Here is an 18,787-nt window from a genome sequence, read left to right as displayed (position 1 = left end):
ATTAATAAGCTACTGGACAATTTGAAATTCCTTAGGGATTAATGAAGTATTTATTATCTTCATCTTTAGACGTTCACCAGATGTACATTCTAGTTTGTCTATAGCTTTCATCTGCTCTTGTACCTCATTTTGCTCCCATATCACCTGTTGCTGTTTTGGCTCAACAACAAAGTATCTCATCCACACAACATGGGCAATTTCTTCAATATGCACCAAGGCAGCAACAATTATCAGGAAAAGTTATTAGCCAGAAAACACAAACAGAAAAAAAAACAAAAAAAAAAAAAAAACAATTTTTACATGTAACCAGTAAAAAACGCTTTGTAATTCAATTTTCTTTCCTCGTGTAGCCACTTCTGGTTGTTTCACAGAATACAACACACTCCACCACAAGATGAATACAGGAGAGATACTAGCTGTACTGGGGTAAATAAACATTTATTGAACATGTAACGCAATTATTCTCAGTTTAAGAAATGGCATGTGGAGTTGTGGGGGGTTCTTCCATAGAAATCATTGTGTCTCCACACCGTTGTTGGTTAATCAGAAGAGCCCTGCTTCATTCATGTGGCACAAGTCCATGGGGAAAAACGAAAATAGCAACAATTATGTCAATAGACGAGACATACAATGGCTCCAATGCCCGTCCTTTTCATCCCCTTTTAAACTGATAATAAAAGGTCCTCTGAAGAAATCAAGGTGCCAAAGCTGCTTAGGCAGCAGAGGATGTATAATTTTTGTACATTTTGTCCCACATTCCCCCCCAACCCCACTCCATCTCTATATTCCCTAAAACTTCCCAGCAGCTGACCTTACTTTAAATTAATACCATCAAGGATGTGATCAAAATGCCTGATAAGGAAAAGCAGGATGATGGGATATTTGATGACTATGAATGTATCATAAAAAACAAAATCCTGAGAGAATAAAATATATACAGTATATATATCACATCTCTGACAGTATTAAATCTGTGTAGGTGGTCAGATCAGTCTTAACACACTCCACATCGTGCTCCCATGGTACTGTGCTCTCAACAAATCACCATGTCCACTGAACTCAGTCCAGGTGCTCTAGAAGGTCAGTGCTTCTAGAGCATTTTAATCTGTCTCCATGGCACCACTGTGCGTCTCTTTGGACACCATGAGTCTCATCAGTTTTCCGTGGAGCTTTTCAATCTTCTTCACGTCTTGGGCCTGGTCTGTCTTGTACTGTAAACACTGTAGAGACAGACAAAAGACTAAATGAGGGCAGTGAAAGCTACAATTACATTTTACTGGCAAATTGCTGTGACAATAATTTTTATGGCACAGATTAAGGTTACACCAAACAGTTTTATAGAAACCTTTTTTGCTTGATCCATTTCCTTAACCATTTTCCATCCTTAAAGCAGCCAAGAAGCAAAGAGCAGCAAAGAAGAATTGATTTCTAGTAAATAGTGTAACATTAGGCGCATCAGCAATTTGGCAACATGATACGTTTGGAAGTCCTACCAGTAAAAAGGCAACATGTACAGAATACAAGGCATTGAATATACAAGGCGAGGGGTGGCACTAGTGTTAAGGCATCTAGTGTAGGAATTTATTCCTAGATTTTTATTTTTATGATTAACAGATAGATAAAATAAAGTTTCTATGGGATTCCAGTATTTGTTCACGTTTTACAAAGGGTTTAACCTGAGCCATGGCATACAACAATGATTACAATATCACATCCATACAGGGCAATGCAATGGTATCCTATTAGTACTCAGTATCAGCCTGTACACAAGTTGAAGTATTAGAATCGGTATCAGGAACAAAAAATGGTATCAGAGCATTTATTAGTGGGGCAAACCTCTGTATGAGTGATGTAGCTGAATATCCAGACTTTCGACAGACCTCAACAGACCAGACAAAACAGGTGTTGATGATAACATTGATAATGACATTCTATTGAAGTGGTCTACTTGGACGCCACTGGGACACCATTGGTGTGCCAGGTGGAAGGTAAGTGGAGAAAAGCCATCGTTAGTGTTATTTGAATTTTCCTGTTATATCAATAAAATGTGTGCTGTCTATACACCTCTTGAATCAAACCATTCACCATGTAAATCTGTTGGTTAACAGAGTACAAAACCTGTTCAGCCTGTCAGAAACTCACAGATAGATTATCATGAAATTCAGTACAGACATTTGTCTTGCCCAGACAATGAAGGCTACTGACTTTGGTGATCCTATGAGTTTTCCTTGCACAGCAACACCACCAGGTCAGTTTTTTATTTTTATTTAGTCCAATTCTTTGGCTTATCTATTAAACTGATTGGTTTTCTTTGCAATCAGCATCACAGAAGTACAGCTGTAGACTGTATGATAGCTCTGGTGCATTGTGGGAAGTAGTGCTGATACTATTAGTTGGCAAATCAATCAACCGACAGAAAACTACTGAGCAATGCTACAATCGAGTATCCTCCAATACAACATATATTGCTCACGGTCTCACAATTACTAAGATTTGCTTACGTGTCCATGTTACAGGTCACTTTAAAGTGGACACTACCACCTAACTCTGTCTTCACGTACTTTTTTTACAGCGAAAATTGATCAATCAACTTCTGTCTGCCAGAATTGGTACAGAAAAAGAAAAAATATGAATTTCCCATCTATTGATCACGGAAAAATATCAGTAGTTCACCGATGACAAACCTGTGACCAATTTTCACAAGCACTTCGTGTCATTTGTTAACAGTACGAGCGAAACATTATTTCCTCTATTCCTTACCACGGCATTGTCGGTCACTTTGATGCAGAGATTACCGTCGCAGTGTCTGTACTTGAGAACCACTCTGACCTGCAACACAACAGCAACCAGTGAAGTGGAGAATTTTCACACCAGCAGTTAGCACAGTCACGTCGCTAACGAGCTAACCGGCTAACAAGTTAGCCTGCTAGCATGCTACCTTACTCTTGAATTTAAGCGTTTTCACCTTCATTGGATCTGTCAGATACAGTTTTTCTGCTGCGCGGGCAAACTCCTCCCAGGTCTGATAATAAGGCATTGTTTTGATAAAGACAAGCTACTATTCCACCGAAGAATCTGTTTGAATCGACCGACCGGGTTTGCTATCCTCGGAACACCACATCAGCAGCAGCGTGAACTCAGCCAATCGGAGTGAAGAAAGCGAGGTTCCAAAACCACTTCCGGGTTACCTTTTCAAAACAATAGCACGTCAGGCATAAACCGCAAAGTCTGGGCTATTAATTGATATTTAATAGCAACAAAAACACAGAACAGTAAAGAAACTCAACCAATTAGTTTTTATGTGTATTTGTAAACCCCTCTATTAAAGATTGAAATGTATCACAACAATGATCCCCAGACAATGAATCAAATTCCCCCTCATAAATTATGGCTGCTTTCCCAATCTCAAACATTCATATTTAAGGACTTTTTGAATATAAAAAAAGGAGAACATTTCATTCAAATTCATTTAGTTCAATTGATCATGGTTCTATACAGGATATTCTATACATAGGGTTTAATCAACTACCAGTCAGAAAAGAGCAACTACTGCCACCTTGTGCTCCGGAGTGTAGATCGGACAATACTTTTAATCTTAATTCCAAACACACACACACACACACACACACACACACATACACGTACCCTGAGCTACACTATCTCCTCCTTGTTTTACAACCTTGTCCTACTAAATCCCTCTCTATCCCTATTCCTGTTTATCCATCATGTCCTATAAAAAAACAAACCATGTATCCTGTAACCCATGATACCTCACTCATGCTCAGCAGTTCTTTTCATGTGAATTCCTGCTCCTCTAGTTCTCTCAGATTATTCCTCATCATCTCCATCTGTGTCCCATACATCCTACAACTCAGAACTACTTGCTCTGTCCTCTGACTCCTTTTCCTGACATCCCTCACACAAGCCTGCATGGTGTTTCCCTACTATTTCCAATGCTTTGTTTAGTGCACAATGCCCCTACCTTAACCTTGTCAGTACAATATATCCTTATTCTTGGGCCCACTACCCATATAACCTTAACATTTTAAATTTGAAATAGAATCTCCCTTTCCCCTCCCTGTCCCTGTCTCTGCTTTACTGACACTAATTTGCATTTCCATGCGTCTTTTCTTTGAAGTCCTCTTTGCCACTTCATCCATCCACTCATTCCTTTTCACCTTTACATGTGCTAGAACCCACATCAACCTGACCTCCCTGATTTGCTATTCTTGTGACTGACTGACTTCACATCATTTGAATGGACAGACTTTAAACTTGCTAGAGCTGAGGATGAATCTGAGCAAATCAACACTTTACCTTGTACAGTATTTTCCACCCATCGCAGAGCAACCACAGCCAACATCTCCACTGTGTCCATCCCTATCTTACTGGATGTACTTCTGATTATTCCAATTCCTTTGCTGCCATTGCCTCCCCGAACTGAATGCACTTGCCAAATCAATTAGATTTTTTCATTCTTTTTAACCTCTAATACATGCCAGTCTATATCAGGCCACACCAGCATCCATGGAGCCACCACTGGATAAACTAATAAAGGGCTTATCCCCAGATCAGACAATTGAAATTCTTTTGAAGTGTCATTCCCTATCCGACCAAAGTCATCCCTCTGATTACTCCCATTATCCCAGCACTCCTGTGGCACCCCCTTTATGGAGTGAGAATCATTGTGTCCCTGCAAATTAGCCTAGTAGTTGGCCATCAGTTGCGTCCTTAATTCTAGTAGTATTGCTAGTGCCTGTGCCTCAATCACATCCAATTTCCTTACAAGAGAGCTGGGTGCTGACCCATATGCAACAAGGCTGTGATCTTTTTCGTTCTTATCAGAGTGAAAATGCCTCCATGCATTTTTCTTTGCTGATTTAATAACCCTAGTCTTGGTTCTCTTTCTTTGATATTCAGGAACATTTTCTCTCTTTTTTTATTCTCATTATTTTAAAAGCTTGATTTAATTCTTTTATGGACTTGCTACATTCATTATTCCACCAAGGTACACCTCTCCTTTTACCATTACCATAAAGTTTCTGTCCATTTATCTACATGACCTTCCAGATTCATACTCCTTCCTAATTTAGCACAGTATTTCTTAGATTCATCCCATTTAGCTTTACCATAACCTGACCCCTTTAACCTGAACCAAGTCCATTTATCTCTGCTTACTCTCAGGCTTCAGAATCTAATATTTACTGTAATAGATTCATTGATCATCTCCTGATTAAAATGTAATATTTACACACCATTTATTTAATCTTGTCCCAAGGTTGTCGGCATTTTTTCTTTCTTACCAGAAGATGATGTGAGGTGCTCGGTCATGGAGGAATTATTCAAAACCTTAAAGTAGCAACACCACAATGTAAAAATAAGATAACTCATAAAAGTATGGTTCATTAAATTCTTATTATCATGTAGAAATAGGCATTATTCCTGCTACAATAATATGTGGGAGGTATTTATCTATAAACTTACCACATATTTGGTTTGTCAGATCTCTGCTAAACATAATGTAACAAATACTATAGCATCCCTGATATATTGTGGAGTATAAAGTATCATAAGATTGAAATATATCTAAATTGTACAGCACATGTGCTTCTTTTTACTACTGGTGACACTTTGGAGAGAAGCTCTCTGCTGGTAAGTGTTATTTCATGGTTTCTCCACTAGATGGCAGACAAAGCTCAGGTGTTTTTATCTGGGGATATTTATGGATATTCAATAAACTCAGAGGACTGAATGCTCACTGTGTGGAACTGACTTAATACTAAGTTTAGGTTGGGAGGTTCCCACAGTCAGTGCATTTGGCAGGAGAGCGAGCTTCACTTCCCTCTGATCTAATGACATTTACTGCTTCATCACGTTGGATGTCACAACAACAGAGCTGGTGAGGAGTGGGTGGTGCGCTGAAGGCTCATTCATCATCAGCTGAGTCAGCTGCAGCTCAGTCACTCAAGCGAATGACTTGCATCTGTTTCAGTTGGACTTACAGTTACCACACCCATGCATTCAATTCCGTTCAATTCTGATAGTTTATTTGTCCCTTTAAGGCTAATTTCAGGGAGTGAGCACGCAAAAAAGCACACACAGGAAACTCAAACTCACCTACACGCATAGAAAACTATGCAAAAATACAAACTATAGAAAGAGTTAAAATACACAAGACTCTTCAACAGTGGCAGACAAAGACATTTTCTGTATTTTGTTCGAAAAAAGAGCAAAATTTAAAAATAAAGTGCATTTATCAGTTTATAGACAACACAAACTGACCAGTTCAAGTCTGATACACATATACATAAACACACAGTTTACATGGAAAACTACAGTACTACAGACAAATAGTACAGAAGTACTAGTACTTGGTCCTGGGATGTGGTGTTGGCACACAGACATTAACATATCATTTTAAACATACTGACTACACAGGTTTTTTTTCTACTTAATAAACATAACTTTAAATATTAAATCATACATATGAGTTATTGTGATTATATAAGAATCAAAATACATTTAATATAGGCTATGCACTCGTAAAAATATGTTACAAAAAAATGTACACATAATATAGACAATACAGGCAAAACAGGCAATATACCTATATATACACATATATACATTCATACATATGTTAGAAAACATAGAAGCACTGTAATGTTGTCACAAGCACGACACCTTGATGCAGAACAAATTAGAAGTTATAATGGGATGCAGGTGGAAGGACCAGTCCTTGTCCGATCACAGGTTGTTCATGAAATGTAAAAAAGATGCTCACTTCCTGTAGAAATCTTCAATTTTGCCTCTTACTGTGTAGATCAGCTTTCTAGTGCCAGGCTGCAACACATCTCACTTACCCACTGACTGGATTTCAGTCTCTGAGCTTCCTTCAGTTTTAGTTCAATTACATTTTTAACTTGTGAGATGCAGAAATGAATTAGCTTTCGTTTCCTTACATTCACAGGAAAATCTTCAGGGTGCATGTGAAGTAGACATATTTCAGCACTTTCTGTCAGTTTCGAAATGAGCTCAGGAGCCTCTCTCAAAGGTTTTAGTATGAACCCCCACCCCACAGAAAACTGGTACCTAAAACTGCTGGCATTGTTTCCACACAGATGAAACTTTCCATCAAAGTGGAGCAGCAGTGTTACATAAAGGGAGAAGAACTTATAACATGACCTTTGCCTTTATCTTTTTATTCTTCAGGAGACTCTTTCATAATCACATCAGACATCCTGCAGGGGTTGCCCAGCCTCCTTTAAACATAATCGTCAGGGCACATCCACAGCGGCTTAAAGGCTCAGTCATGTTATTATTATTTTTTTTGTGCATCACTGTCTTCCTCACTCTACAAGTCTGAGGTCAGGGCTTTACCTTCAGCTGGGCTTTATTTGCAAGGTCAGAAAGGAAAGATTCAATCTCCCAATCAACATTGTCGTCGTGCTTTTTGCATTGTGCTCCGAATCCAAAATCCAAACATGTCATATAACGATAAGAAATTTTTCCTAATCATAGAAAAGATAAGATGGCAGTGATACAAAATCTCCATATTGGTCTTCATGAATGCTCCTGTCATGGGCAATTGTTGCAGCAACTGGCAACATTTCTGGTGATTTTATTTGGCACAGTATGTCCTGACTGTCTTGTGACCTTGCCACGCTTGATTCAGTTATGCACTGTCCCAGCTGCAGCTTTCCAGCCTTTTCATACACACTTGTTTTCCCCTTGTTTTTCCCTTCCTGCCTCTGACCTCCCGCACTTTGCCAGTAGTCTGCTGCCTTGTTGCCTGGTGTTTCTGCTGGCCTGTTACTGACCACTGCCTGCCTGCCTGCTGACTACACCCCCTGACCTCACCCGTACCTGCTCTTCCCTGCACAACCTGGAGCGTTTTAACTTATCTTCTGTGTTTGAGTTGCGTGTTTCTCAGCCATGACAGCTCTGGCCTTTCATTCATTATTTTAAATGTCAAAATAAGGTTGAAGTTGCTGAAAATAGACTTTACAGTGAGAAATGCAAAGACTTTGGATTAAGTCAGGCACATTCATTTGTATTTATGGGATTAGTATTAATTTATCGAGAGCCTATAACATCTTTTCTTTGTCTGTATGTTTATGTGGATGCTGCTGTTTGTCTAATCATCATTATTAACGGAAGAAAAAAACAATATATTGAAAACCAGAAGCCATGTTGTTGATGTTTATGACACATGGAAAATGGACAAACTTTCCTCATATGCAATGCAACTACTGACATGAACCTCAGGTGACCTAAGGCAGCAGCTTTATACTTTACAGATTTGCTGAGGTTTAGCAGAAGAGTATGATTTAAATCCAGACTGTACACATCCAACTCGATCTAATCCGTAACAGTTTATAGGGACCTTATAAACTCATGTGCTGCGATCCCACCACAGGGTGTAGTTAGTGTCATGTAGCATGAACAGACACAGTTTAGTTAACATACTGTTTCTGTAATATTTGGAGGCTACTTTGGTCCCAGCTCAACATCACAGACAGTGGGAGAGCCAACTCAGTTGTCAGGGGCAACCTGTACGTGCTACGTCCCACAAGTTGCGTCACTGCTGCCTTCAGGTGCCGTTGGAAATCATTATCTGTTACAGCGCTCACCGAAAAACGCAACAAACTAGCTTCTTATAAGCTGTTATAGGCTATACACAAGTTTATTGTATTATTTATTGCATTAGCAGTGCTAGCTTAATTCTGCCACTGTCCGATAAATTATCCTCACAAACTGGGGCAATGTGTCATCATCGGTATGCTGGGTTTCAATGAAATATAACAGAAAACTTTGCTTCAAGTAATTTCTAAACATTATTATTATTTAATAACAATGTTTCGCAAGCTGTATGGAGCAAGTAAAATATATCGAATAAGCTACATCCTGCTAAACAATCTTTCCATTCCTTCATTTAGTTTTTATTTTGTTTGGAGTATAGAGACCCATTTTATTACTGTCTGTGTTAGTTTTTTTGTGTGACTGCGGATGTTCAGTGCAGGAGCTCACGGTGCGGCCGTGAACGCAGCGGGCGCAGCAGCCAGCAGGCAGCGGCAGCAGACCGGCGTCCGAGCGGCACAGAGCCGCATCTCACCGACACCAGTGCTGTAGAGAAACCCGGAGAAAACGCCGCTGTGGTCCGCTGTCCTTCCCACTGACTCTTCGCCACCAGCGGAGCCGCGATGCTCTAGATCATGTAGGATTGGACTGTTTCTTCTTTTTTTTTCAATTCCTATTTTCTTTTTTTCTTTTCTTTGTTTTTTTGTACTTTTACCGGATAGCCTGCAAACTGTGAAACCTCCCCACAGCCCCCATTCATCTGGTCGCCTGTAGCCTTGAAGCGAGCGGCGAAGTTTTGTGAAAACTACAAAAAACAAGTGCACAACCCGTTGCCGATACCCAGTCTGTGATATATTTGGCCTGGCAGCACTTGCGTCATGAGGTAAGAGGCTCTCAAATGTCTTTTTAAAATATTTACTAATATTAGAGAAGTGGCGGCGCAGGGGGCGATGACACGGTCAGAGTCAGGAGTTGGGGCAGCGGGGGAGAGACACACCAACACAGATATCAGCTCATTGCTGCTCTGAAACGTGACAGGCAGCAATCCTGTCTCAAAATGTGTCCCCAGTGTTGGAGAAATGTGCCCCTGCGGCGCCACGGTAGCCTTCTCACAGAGTGTAATGTCAGCTGTGTAACGCCAGCAGCCGCCGACGCTGCACTGGATCCTGTGCTGCATTTGTGGACGTGCACGGGGTCTGGAATGGCGCTGCCGCTGCTACTTCCACGCTGCATAAGCGGGATTATCTTCCTGCACTGGTGATGGGGCTGCATTTGTTTGATGCCACATTATAATTGTCACAAACACACACACACACACACACACACAGACGCATCATGCATCCACCACGACCTTTTGTGTTTGTCACTGCCTTTCTGTCTTACCCGCTCCCTAAAGGGGCATTGGAGGATGACTAGCAAATACCCATGAATGTCTCTGCCTATAAACACACATTGGACTCCAAGCCTGTGCTTATGCAAATGAGATGACACCCAACACACACTCACAGACTTTATGACACATGTCAAAGGTGGCAGTCTGCCTATAGGCATATAGCAGGTAGGCTGCACCCATGTGACACCCAGACCAGAGTCTTACTGCTCCCATTTGGGATCAGATGTGCAGTTGTGAGGCGATGCATGTGTGTCTGTTGTGTAACATGGATGGACTCTTTGTTTCCCAGTGAACATGATGTCTCGTGAGGGGCGAGAATGACCCCAAGCTGTGTGTACTTTAAAGACAGAAGGAAACTGGTCAGTATAGATTCATACTGAAGGGTTTGTGCGGCTGAAGATTCTTATTTATTCTCCTCTGAGTCAGTTGCATCAAACACTGCTAGTTTCTTTCTCTTTCAAAGATTCTAGATCTCCTGTAACGTTATTGTTGCACGTAGCTCAGAGTTCCTAAATTGTCTCTCACAGCCTCACATTTGCAAAACCCCTCGCTGCTATGTTACCACCTAAGTGTCAAGGTCCCGGTCTGGCCTTGTTCAGTGAGGACGGTGTGCTCGGCTGCTGCCAGAGTAAATCACTTGAAGCAGTTTTTGTTACTTCATGTAGAATTTCCTTCCCCTCAGGAATGTGTTATCAAAAAAACGTCTGAGGCTGCTGATGAAGGCAGAGAGTGAGGTTTAACTGGAATCTGTCGGACATGGTGGATATTTGCTTCTGCGTGAGAGTTCAGATGTCAAAACAGCTTCTATGTCTATGTGTGACCTTGTTTTATTTTTTTTTCATCATCCATGATCTAACTTTGTGTGTTAAGAAGAGAGACACGCAGCGTGGATCGGGCCGGCCCCCTTTAAGAAAGCCCCAAATTGAATCCAGCTGTTGGAATCTCTCTGTAGGCCAAACTGCAGTTTAACAATAGCTTTGTTTGTTTCAGAGATTCGCATGTTAGGGTCCATGTCCCAGAATGGAAACCACCAACTTTTCATCTCTCTCATTTTTTCCCCCTCCTTCTCCTCATGCTTACTAACAACTCTCTCATTAGCTGTTGGGAGCCTGATGTGTGTTTGAGGCTGATCTCTTTTCAGACTGGGTTGAAAATGAACATGGTCAGACCACTGATGGCAGCAGTTATTAGTCAGAGGGAGAAATGTGTGTCCAGAGGGGGTGTATTAGTGTGTCTGTGGGGTGTAACAGGTGTGTGTGTGGTGGCCTAAGCTGTCTGGACCTGAGTCATGCAGGACACTTGTGGCAGTGTGTTCGTGTGCCATACGGTTGTGTGGCTCTGTCCCAGGCCTCAGTTTTTGGGCCGTTGGCTATTCAGTACATGCAGGAGGAGTTTGGTGTCATTTTCAAGAAGTTGACCAGACAACTTTCACAGAAATGAACACGACTTGCCACCGGAAGTCGACTAATTCCCAGTAACTGAACTATGAAGACAGAGGGATCTTTGTCGTGTTTGAACTTTGCATGGTCATCAGCCATTAGCAGTGTAGTTGATGAGCAGGGAGGGATGGAAAAGATTCGATGCTTCGTTCTGGGTGTGGCCACTTTCTGATTCACAATGTCCTGATTCGTGATTTGATTCAATATGAATTCAGTTAGAGATATTTCAGTTACCAATTTTGCATCGCATTTTGTCACCGCTCTCAGCCATGCTCCATGCCCTGCCTGCCTGGACCCACCATCCAACCTTGCAGGATTTGGTTTCTCTGAGTGTTTACCTGAAATCTGCTATGTTTTTATTTGATCAGTCAGAAAACAGTCAGCCAATCAGAAGAGAGGCTCAGAGCCTCTCTTCTGATTGGCTGAATGACCTGTTGTTACTAGAGCTCGAGAGTGAAGCCTGAGAGAGGAGATGTAAAACTATGCTGAGATGGTTTTTGGTTCTTAAAACCACAAATATATCTTCTGATGGATATTAACACTTCAAATGAAACACAAGAAAAGTGTAAAATATGGGACCTTTAATGTTAACATTATGAATGGACCACAAAGCAATTACATTAATGCACTTTTTAATTCAACATGACCGATACATTTCAAGACGTACCCTGGTGCACCGGCTACAGTGTGCACCAACAAGTACACACACACCCCTTCTTTGATTGGCTTCTTTTTGTTCATCTTGCATATGGCTGTGCTTTTGTCCAGTCTTTCCGAAATGCAAAAACACATTTCCCTTTAGACCTGTCCCTGGTTACAGCTTCAAGAATCCACAGGAGACTGTAGATGACAGATAATTAAAAGATCGATGATGAACCAGACGATTTTAGTTTTGGATTTTTAATCAATAATGAAAATAATCATTAGCTGCAGCCCTTAAACCATTAAGTATGACCAGGGCTATGTTGAAATTAAATCAATTCACCACTTCAAATCGATCTTCATTTGAATAAACCAATATTGATTTATTAAACCATACTGTCAACCACACCAACAGAAGCAGCTGGTTCTACAAACAGACTACTCAGGCCCAGCAGATATTGAGCAGCACATGGTGGTGGGTTTAACCCGTCTGTTAAGGTCACAGATACCTGGCCAGAGCACATTCCTAAACCATGAAGATAAGATTTCATATATATACACTGGTGGTCCGTTTGTCTCCCTGCGTTATGTCAGGCCCACATGTAACACTGATGTCAGCTTATCTCCGGCCGCTTGATAAGCCACGCCGTTGGAGTGACAGGGCTGCGAAGTGTCATGGTAACGAGCCTTGACAATCGCTGAAAGGCCTCATGCCTCCTGGTCTCAGCAGGTTCACACCACGGATGAATGACAGGAGCTGAAGAGGGGGACCTTTTTTTTTTTTTTTTTTTTAAATCTATCTAACTGCAGCAGTGCAGTGGACTGTGGCTACTTACTGTATGTTATCCCAACCAAATGAGCTATTAATGAGGTCGGCCTGAGTTTAATTTGATTTATTTGATTTTTACGTTGAGGCTCTGATGCTGGCAGGAATACCAACCTGCGGATCTGTGGATCTGTCTTATCCAGTTTGCATGGAGGCTCGCAGCTCTCTGTTTCTCTCCTCGGTCTGTGTGTGTGCTCTGTGTGCAGTTGTGTTTGTGTCTTCTCTGAACACAAAGGCAGACTTGTCTCGTAGTTTAAAAGAAAGGCGATCGCTTTTTAAGCAGGTTTACCGGCGTTTAAAAAACCCCACTTATATACAGTAGTTTTGCTGTAAGAAGAAAAAAAAAATCTCTGGAGCAGCTCTGTCACTGCCTTCTGCCATATTTTGACTGGCACAAAACAACCCATGCTGTGCATGCATTTGGGAGACTGTTGCTGGTTGATGCTAATGTGAGTTAAATTAACCACAGTAATTAACCACAGTTGACCATAGTTACAGTGATAATTAAAATTTAAATAATAACACCACTTATCTGGCATTTCTACCATGATATATCGTGAAATTGTTTCGTCTCTACTGAATGTTTTGAAGCTCAGAGTGAGCTGCTCCGCTGTTGCAATCTTGGCAGTGTCTGACTCCGCCTAACTCCCAGCTAATCCAAAAATGGGTAAAGAGGTGGGAGGAGCTGAAACATTTGATGCAAGCATACACTCACTCCACCTGTCACTCAGTGTAGGCATGCCCACAATAATTTATGATTTAAAGCCTTAATAAAATGTAAACAGGTGAGTTTTTAAAAATTCAGCCCTGTACAGTTGTCATGAAGGAGGACATTTGCTATAGAGACAAAAAGCATTTTTGTACCAGGCTGTAAACATGTTTATTTCTGCTGTAAAGTTGGACATTTTAACATGGGAGTCTGTGGGGACTGTCTCACTTTTGGTGCCAGACACTAGTGGTCATTTGAGCAACTGCAATTTCAGCACTTCAGTGTTGGCTTCGTTTTTTAGCCTCAGAGGTTGCTGTTCGCATCATACATATGAACTTATAATGACCTCAGTCAAGTAGACACAGAGAAATGTTCCTGAGGCTGCGTCAACACTGGAAAAAAAAATCTCTTTTGATGCCAAATGCTTTTTTGTTAAGTTTATAAATCTCCTCAGTTGCCTTTTCTGTATTATTGTCCTTGTCCAAGTGCAGAGACTAATCCAACTTTCCCTCCAGATCTGCTGTTAATCCATGCAGAACCATGGATGTGACTTAATATTTCTCTTATGCCAGAGATGTGACTGTAATATTGAATAATTCATGTAAAACGTCAGATAGAAATCATTAAAACTGACTAATCAGCCGGAAGAGTCTCGGCCAAACCCATCCTTTCCCTCCAACCACACTGTGTCTGTTTCTCTGCTGCTCTGAATGTATCCAGAGGGAGATCGAGCTATAAAACGTTAAGTGTACGTGAAAGGGAGAATGAAGTTATTGTGCTCCAGTGATTTCCTTTGAAGTTTTTTTTGGAGTGAGATGTGGATCGCGGCTGGCTCCCTGCCACCATCTGCTCCTTGCACTCCCCTTATCTCCCTCGCTCCCTCTCTCCTCCCTCTGCAGCCTCTCTCCACCAATCCATCCTTAATCACTCTCTCTCTCTCATTTCCCTCCTGTCTGCTCCAAAAAGAGCTAGGATTTCTTTTTCTCTACCATCCGTTCCCAGACGAGTGTCATCCCTCATAGCTCATGTCTTATCTTTCTGTCTGCTGATTGACTGTTTGCAGATGTGAGGTCACACATGCACAGTTCTCCCAGGAGATTCACTACAGTGAAAGACGTCACCTTGAGTGTCACAATAAGGTCACAATATTCAAGTGTAATAATGCATTTCCGCTTCATTTTTGTGCTGTAAAGTAGCTTCTTTTAACCTGAACACACTCAGCTGATGACCTTTGACACTGAAAATATCACAGACCGACTTCTGCTTCTTCAGATGGTGTTTTCATTTTCTATCCTCTTGACGTGTAGTTTTAGGAACATTTTGTTCCTTTGTCTGTGCACTGTTGGAAAATAATGCACCTACAATGCATTTTTGACCAGTAAACATATGTGTCACTATGAAGGGTGCTCATCATCATCACCATCATCACATGAACAGTTCCCGTCCAACCTTGTTGAGGTTATGAGTCACATTTTCTTCCCAGAATTCATTCTTTGCTCAGCAGCTCTAAGTAACCTGTTAACATGGCCCGATGGTAGCTTTCCACACACTGATTTTTTTTCATGGCTGTGCTTGAAACATATTTTTCCAAGTCGAATCTGAGTCACCAGTTTAGGCTGAATATTTGACTTCTGACTCAACATCTGTGTTTAAATTTGTCATGTGCTTGTGATTAATCTGTTTTCCTATATTATAAATACTCAACATTGTGACTGATGTTTTTACCTTTAAATATCAAACTCCAGGTTTTATTGACAAGTATCTTTGAGCATCATCTGTGATGTGAAAAGTACTTTTCCATCACTCTGCTCATTTCCATCAAAGTTAGTTTTGTGGTTAGTTCTTTTCAAGTTTACAGTCAGCCATGCTGTTATCCTTGTCTTGGGGGCCTCTAACCTTATATTTAAATGATCAATGTTTATGGGGGCAAGGTTATCTTTGCATTAATTCTGTGTTAATTTCTGGCCCCTGGTCTTAAAGGTTCATATTTTACACTTCTCCAGTGTTTTATTTGAAGATATATTTGGGGTTTTAAGAACCAAAAACCATCTCAGTGTAGTTTTACATCTCCTCTCTCAGGCTTCTCTCTGGAGCTCTAGTAACTGACTGTTTCTGAGTGATCCAGTAAAAACATAGCAGATTTCCGGTAAACACTCAGAGAAACCAAATCCTGCAAGGTTGGATGGGGGCTTTGTTGTGACATCACAAAGTTCCAGAAGTCCTGACGGCTGGTTTTAAGGCTCAGTTTCTGAATACAGGCTGTGTGCATTTCTCTGTGGACTGAGGCTTTGATACTTTCACAGTATTAATATAGAACCTAGACCTGCTTTATAATCAAAAAAGACATGGACATCTAACTTTGTACAATATGGGACCTTTAATGGTAAATAAAAAACAAACTTTTTTCATCTCCCCCCATCTTTCCTCATTATCTCTGCATTACCCACAATTCTTCTCCTTCCTTCCACTGAAATCAAATGAAGTAGCACTGTTATCGTGGCTTTTCGATCTTCGTGCTTTGAAGACAGAATATGAATTAACAGAATAAGAGTTAGTGTGTTAGAGCAGGAGATCAATCAGCGGGATTAGTTGAAACCCTGGGCCCAGCTCATTGATCATATCTCCACTGATTAACGAGGCTTACTGGTACACTGTCTTTTCAGGGGAAGACAGTGATTGATGTCTGTTTAGTAATAATTAAACATCTGTTTTAAGGGTTAATTGATAAAGGAAGTTATCCAATGAATACTCAGTTAGATAATGAGTATTTCTATTCTATAAAGACTTCATTTTTCTGGATGTCAGTGGAGTGACAGCCTGCAGTCACATTTCTCTTCTTCCCTGTAACAGATGAGCAGCAGTACCATCACACTGACACTTCTTTTTTATTTTCACACATAAGCAGTCACCCACCTGTTAAAACTGCACAACAACAACTCAATAAAAACACTACTGCTATAATTGTAAAACTGCTTTTTTTTAATTAGCAAAGAAACATGAACATGATGTGTTAATTTAAGATATAAGAGGGAACAGTAATTGCGTCCACTTCGAGAGCTCACTGATGGTAAAAGCTCTGAATGTGTCTGTCAGTGCGTGTGATTGACAGGACAGTTGTGTGTTTAACCTGTGAGGCGTTTCCGCGCCGTCCTGTGGGTTTGTGGAGCTCCTGCCACTGACCTCACTCACTGGGTTTGGGGGGGATGAATGGTGTGAACCTGCAGAGTGGTGTCTGCACCTGGAGCAGGATCAGCTCTGAAACATTAGTCACAGATGAGGATACACCGTCCTGTGCTGTGTGAGTGTGTGTGTGAATGTTTGTGTGGGCTGTCAGGATGAGAACACTTACGAGAATACAGTCTATACATCTGTCCACACCAGCCCTGTCTGTTATGAATTACATTCATATGCAATTAATTAACAAAAATAATTAACATTTACTGTGATAAAAGAGTTGGGTTTTTAAATATGCAGCAAAGACCACATGTTTCTCCAACCCTAACCAAAGGCTTTTAGTCACCAAAACAAAACCATAAGTGCTTTATACATTAATTATACATTAATAGATTAGTTGCCACAGATACTTCAGGAAAAAGAAATGAATATATTCAAATAATATTGGCAGCAGATGCTTTTAATCTGAAAGGTTTTATGATCTGTTAAGAAATAATCCTCTCAGCGGCATTATGTTTCTCAGAAAATGATTTTAGCTGAAGCAGAATTCTGTATGAATTTTGGGAACACACACACACACACACACAGACACGTAACTTGTGTATGTAAAGCTCTTGGAAAACTTATGAGATAATGTTGACTAAATTATATGTACTTATAAATCATATGTTCTGTATGCCTTTGGTTTGACTTGTCCTGCTGGCACAGCCTCTGTTCTTTTTTGTGTTAATAAATGCATAAATATTATTTACATTATGAAATGTGGACAATCTGAAATTTTGTCCTAATTTTAAAGGTCCCATTTTTTACTGTTTTTTTTTTTTAGTTTTGTGGTTTTAGGTGAAAAACAAAAAACATCTCAAAGTCTCACTGGAGCTCTAGCAACAACAGATCATTTTGTCTCTGAGCCTCTTTTCTGATTTGCTGACTGAGTGACGCACGGCCAGGCCAACCACAGGTCACAGATTGTTTCCTACTACAGTAGCAAATAAAGTCAAAACAACAAATGGTTTACTTTCACAGTATTAATACTTTCACAGAAATACATGGACATCTACCTTTATACAATGTAGGACCTTTAAAAAAAGGAGAAACTAGAACCAGAGAAACTAGAACTTGAAAAACAGGTTTTAATTTTTGGGCTAATCAGATCTCTGATCTGGGCGGAGCTATCCTGGAAACGGGCCTTTTTCTCAGCAGACATTTTGACTTATGATAGCAGGAAAAGCTCAGGTGTTAGTAATAACGTTAACAATGGCTCTGTTCTCATCTAGTGTCCCAGTAAACCATGACAGTGTGACAGTGAGTCAGCATGAACCAGGACCCTGAGACTGAAGCAGCAGAATGAAACCACCATTCATGTGATTATTTATACCTGCGCTTTTTCCACTGTGTCATGTCAAAATGACCCTGAGGTCACTGGACCCCTCACTGGGGACGTTATATAACGTTGTATTTTGACAGACTGAACAGTGACGACTGTAACCTGCTAATGTTATGAGCACCCAGCTCACCTTTTGAGCTGTTGCTATGTTATGCTACACAAGCTAACGTTAGCCTTTGTGAACGTGGTGTGTGGAGCGTTGCTACAACAGATGTCTGCTGTCGCAATTCACAAACAATACCAGTAACATTTGAGGACGTGAACATTATGAAGATATGTTGTTAATATAACAGATCTGATGTCTGTCTTTGAGCTGCTGAGATAAGTTTGAGTTTTTTCTTCCTTTCATTTGAAATGCTCTTTGATACAAAGCATTTGCACATTGGCTTTTGGTCGTTTATAACTTGTCCCTGAGGATCTGCCTCAAACGTAACGAGTCTTGTTTTTATGCCTCTGCGCTGGTGACAGCCAGAACTGGAGGCATATTGTTTTCACATTGTCTGTCCGTACGTTCTTGTGTCCATCCCATTCTTGTGGACACAATATTTCAGTAATGCCTTGATTGAACTTGGCACAAACTTTCACTTGGACTCAAGATGAACTGATTAAACTTCTGGTCAAAGGTCAAGGTCACGGTGAC

General features: G+C 40.7%; 2 protein-coding genes across 3 annotated transcripts in view; one reads left to right on the top strand and one right to left on the bottom strand.

Moving 5' to 3' along the window:
• Positions 1-419: 419 nt before the first annotated feature.
• srp9 (signal recognition particle 9) lies at positions 420-3,152 on the bottom strand. The gene is made up of 3 exons (XM_071478526.1): positions 2,966-3,152; positions 2,761-2,829; positions 420-1,220 (listed from the first exon to the last, which is right to left on the bottom strand). The coding sequence occupies exons 1-3, from the start codon at positions 3,035-3,037 to the stop codon at positions 1,101-1,103; spliced, it is 261 nt and encodes an 86-aa protein (XP_071334627.1). The 5' UTR covers positions 3,038-3,152; the 3' UTR covers positions 420-1,100.
• Positions 3,153-9,091: 5,939 nt separating this feature from the next.
• Positions 9,092-18,787, top strand: part of enah (ENAH actin regulator) — a 130,349-nt gene continuing 120,653 nt past the window's right edge. The window contains exon 1 of one of the 2 annotated variants that reach the window (XM_071478516.1): positions 9,092-9,463. In XM_071478516.1, the coding sequence (XP_071334617.1) occupies positions 9,459-9,463 (5 nt within the window). In that variant the 5' untranslated portion in view covers positions 9,092-9,458. The remainder of the gene's footprint in view (positions 9,464-18,787) is intronic. The other variant, XM_071478511.1, reaches the window with a different exon arrangement.

Source organism: Trachinotus anak, unplaced genomic scaffold, assembly GCF_046630095.1.
Source record: "Trachinotus anak isolate AG129_WGS33_773 ecotype Australia unplaced genomic scaffold, CSIRO_AGI_Tana_v1 ptg000005l, whole genome shotgun sequence".
NCBI lineage: Eukaryota > Metazoa > Chordata > Actinopteri > Carangiformes > Carangidae > Trachinotus > Trachinotus anak.
This window is presented reverse-complemented; position numbering and strand designations above follow the sequence as displayed.

Excerpts from the sequence above, each read along its gene's own strand:
- srp9 (XM_071478526.1), bottom strand. The coding sequence starts at position 3,037 with ATGCCTTATTATCAGACCTGGGAGGAGTTTGCCCGCGCAGCAGAAAAA. Across the intron at positions 2,830-2,965 it reads ATCTGACAGATCCAATGAAG|GTCAGAGTGGTTCTCAAGTA; the intron begins GTGAAAACGCTT and ends GTTGTGTTGCAG. Across the intron at positions 1,221-2,760 it reads AAGTGACCGACAATGCCGTG|TGTTTACAGTACAAGACAGA; the intron begins GTAAGGAATAGA and ends CTGTCTCTACAG.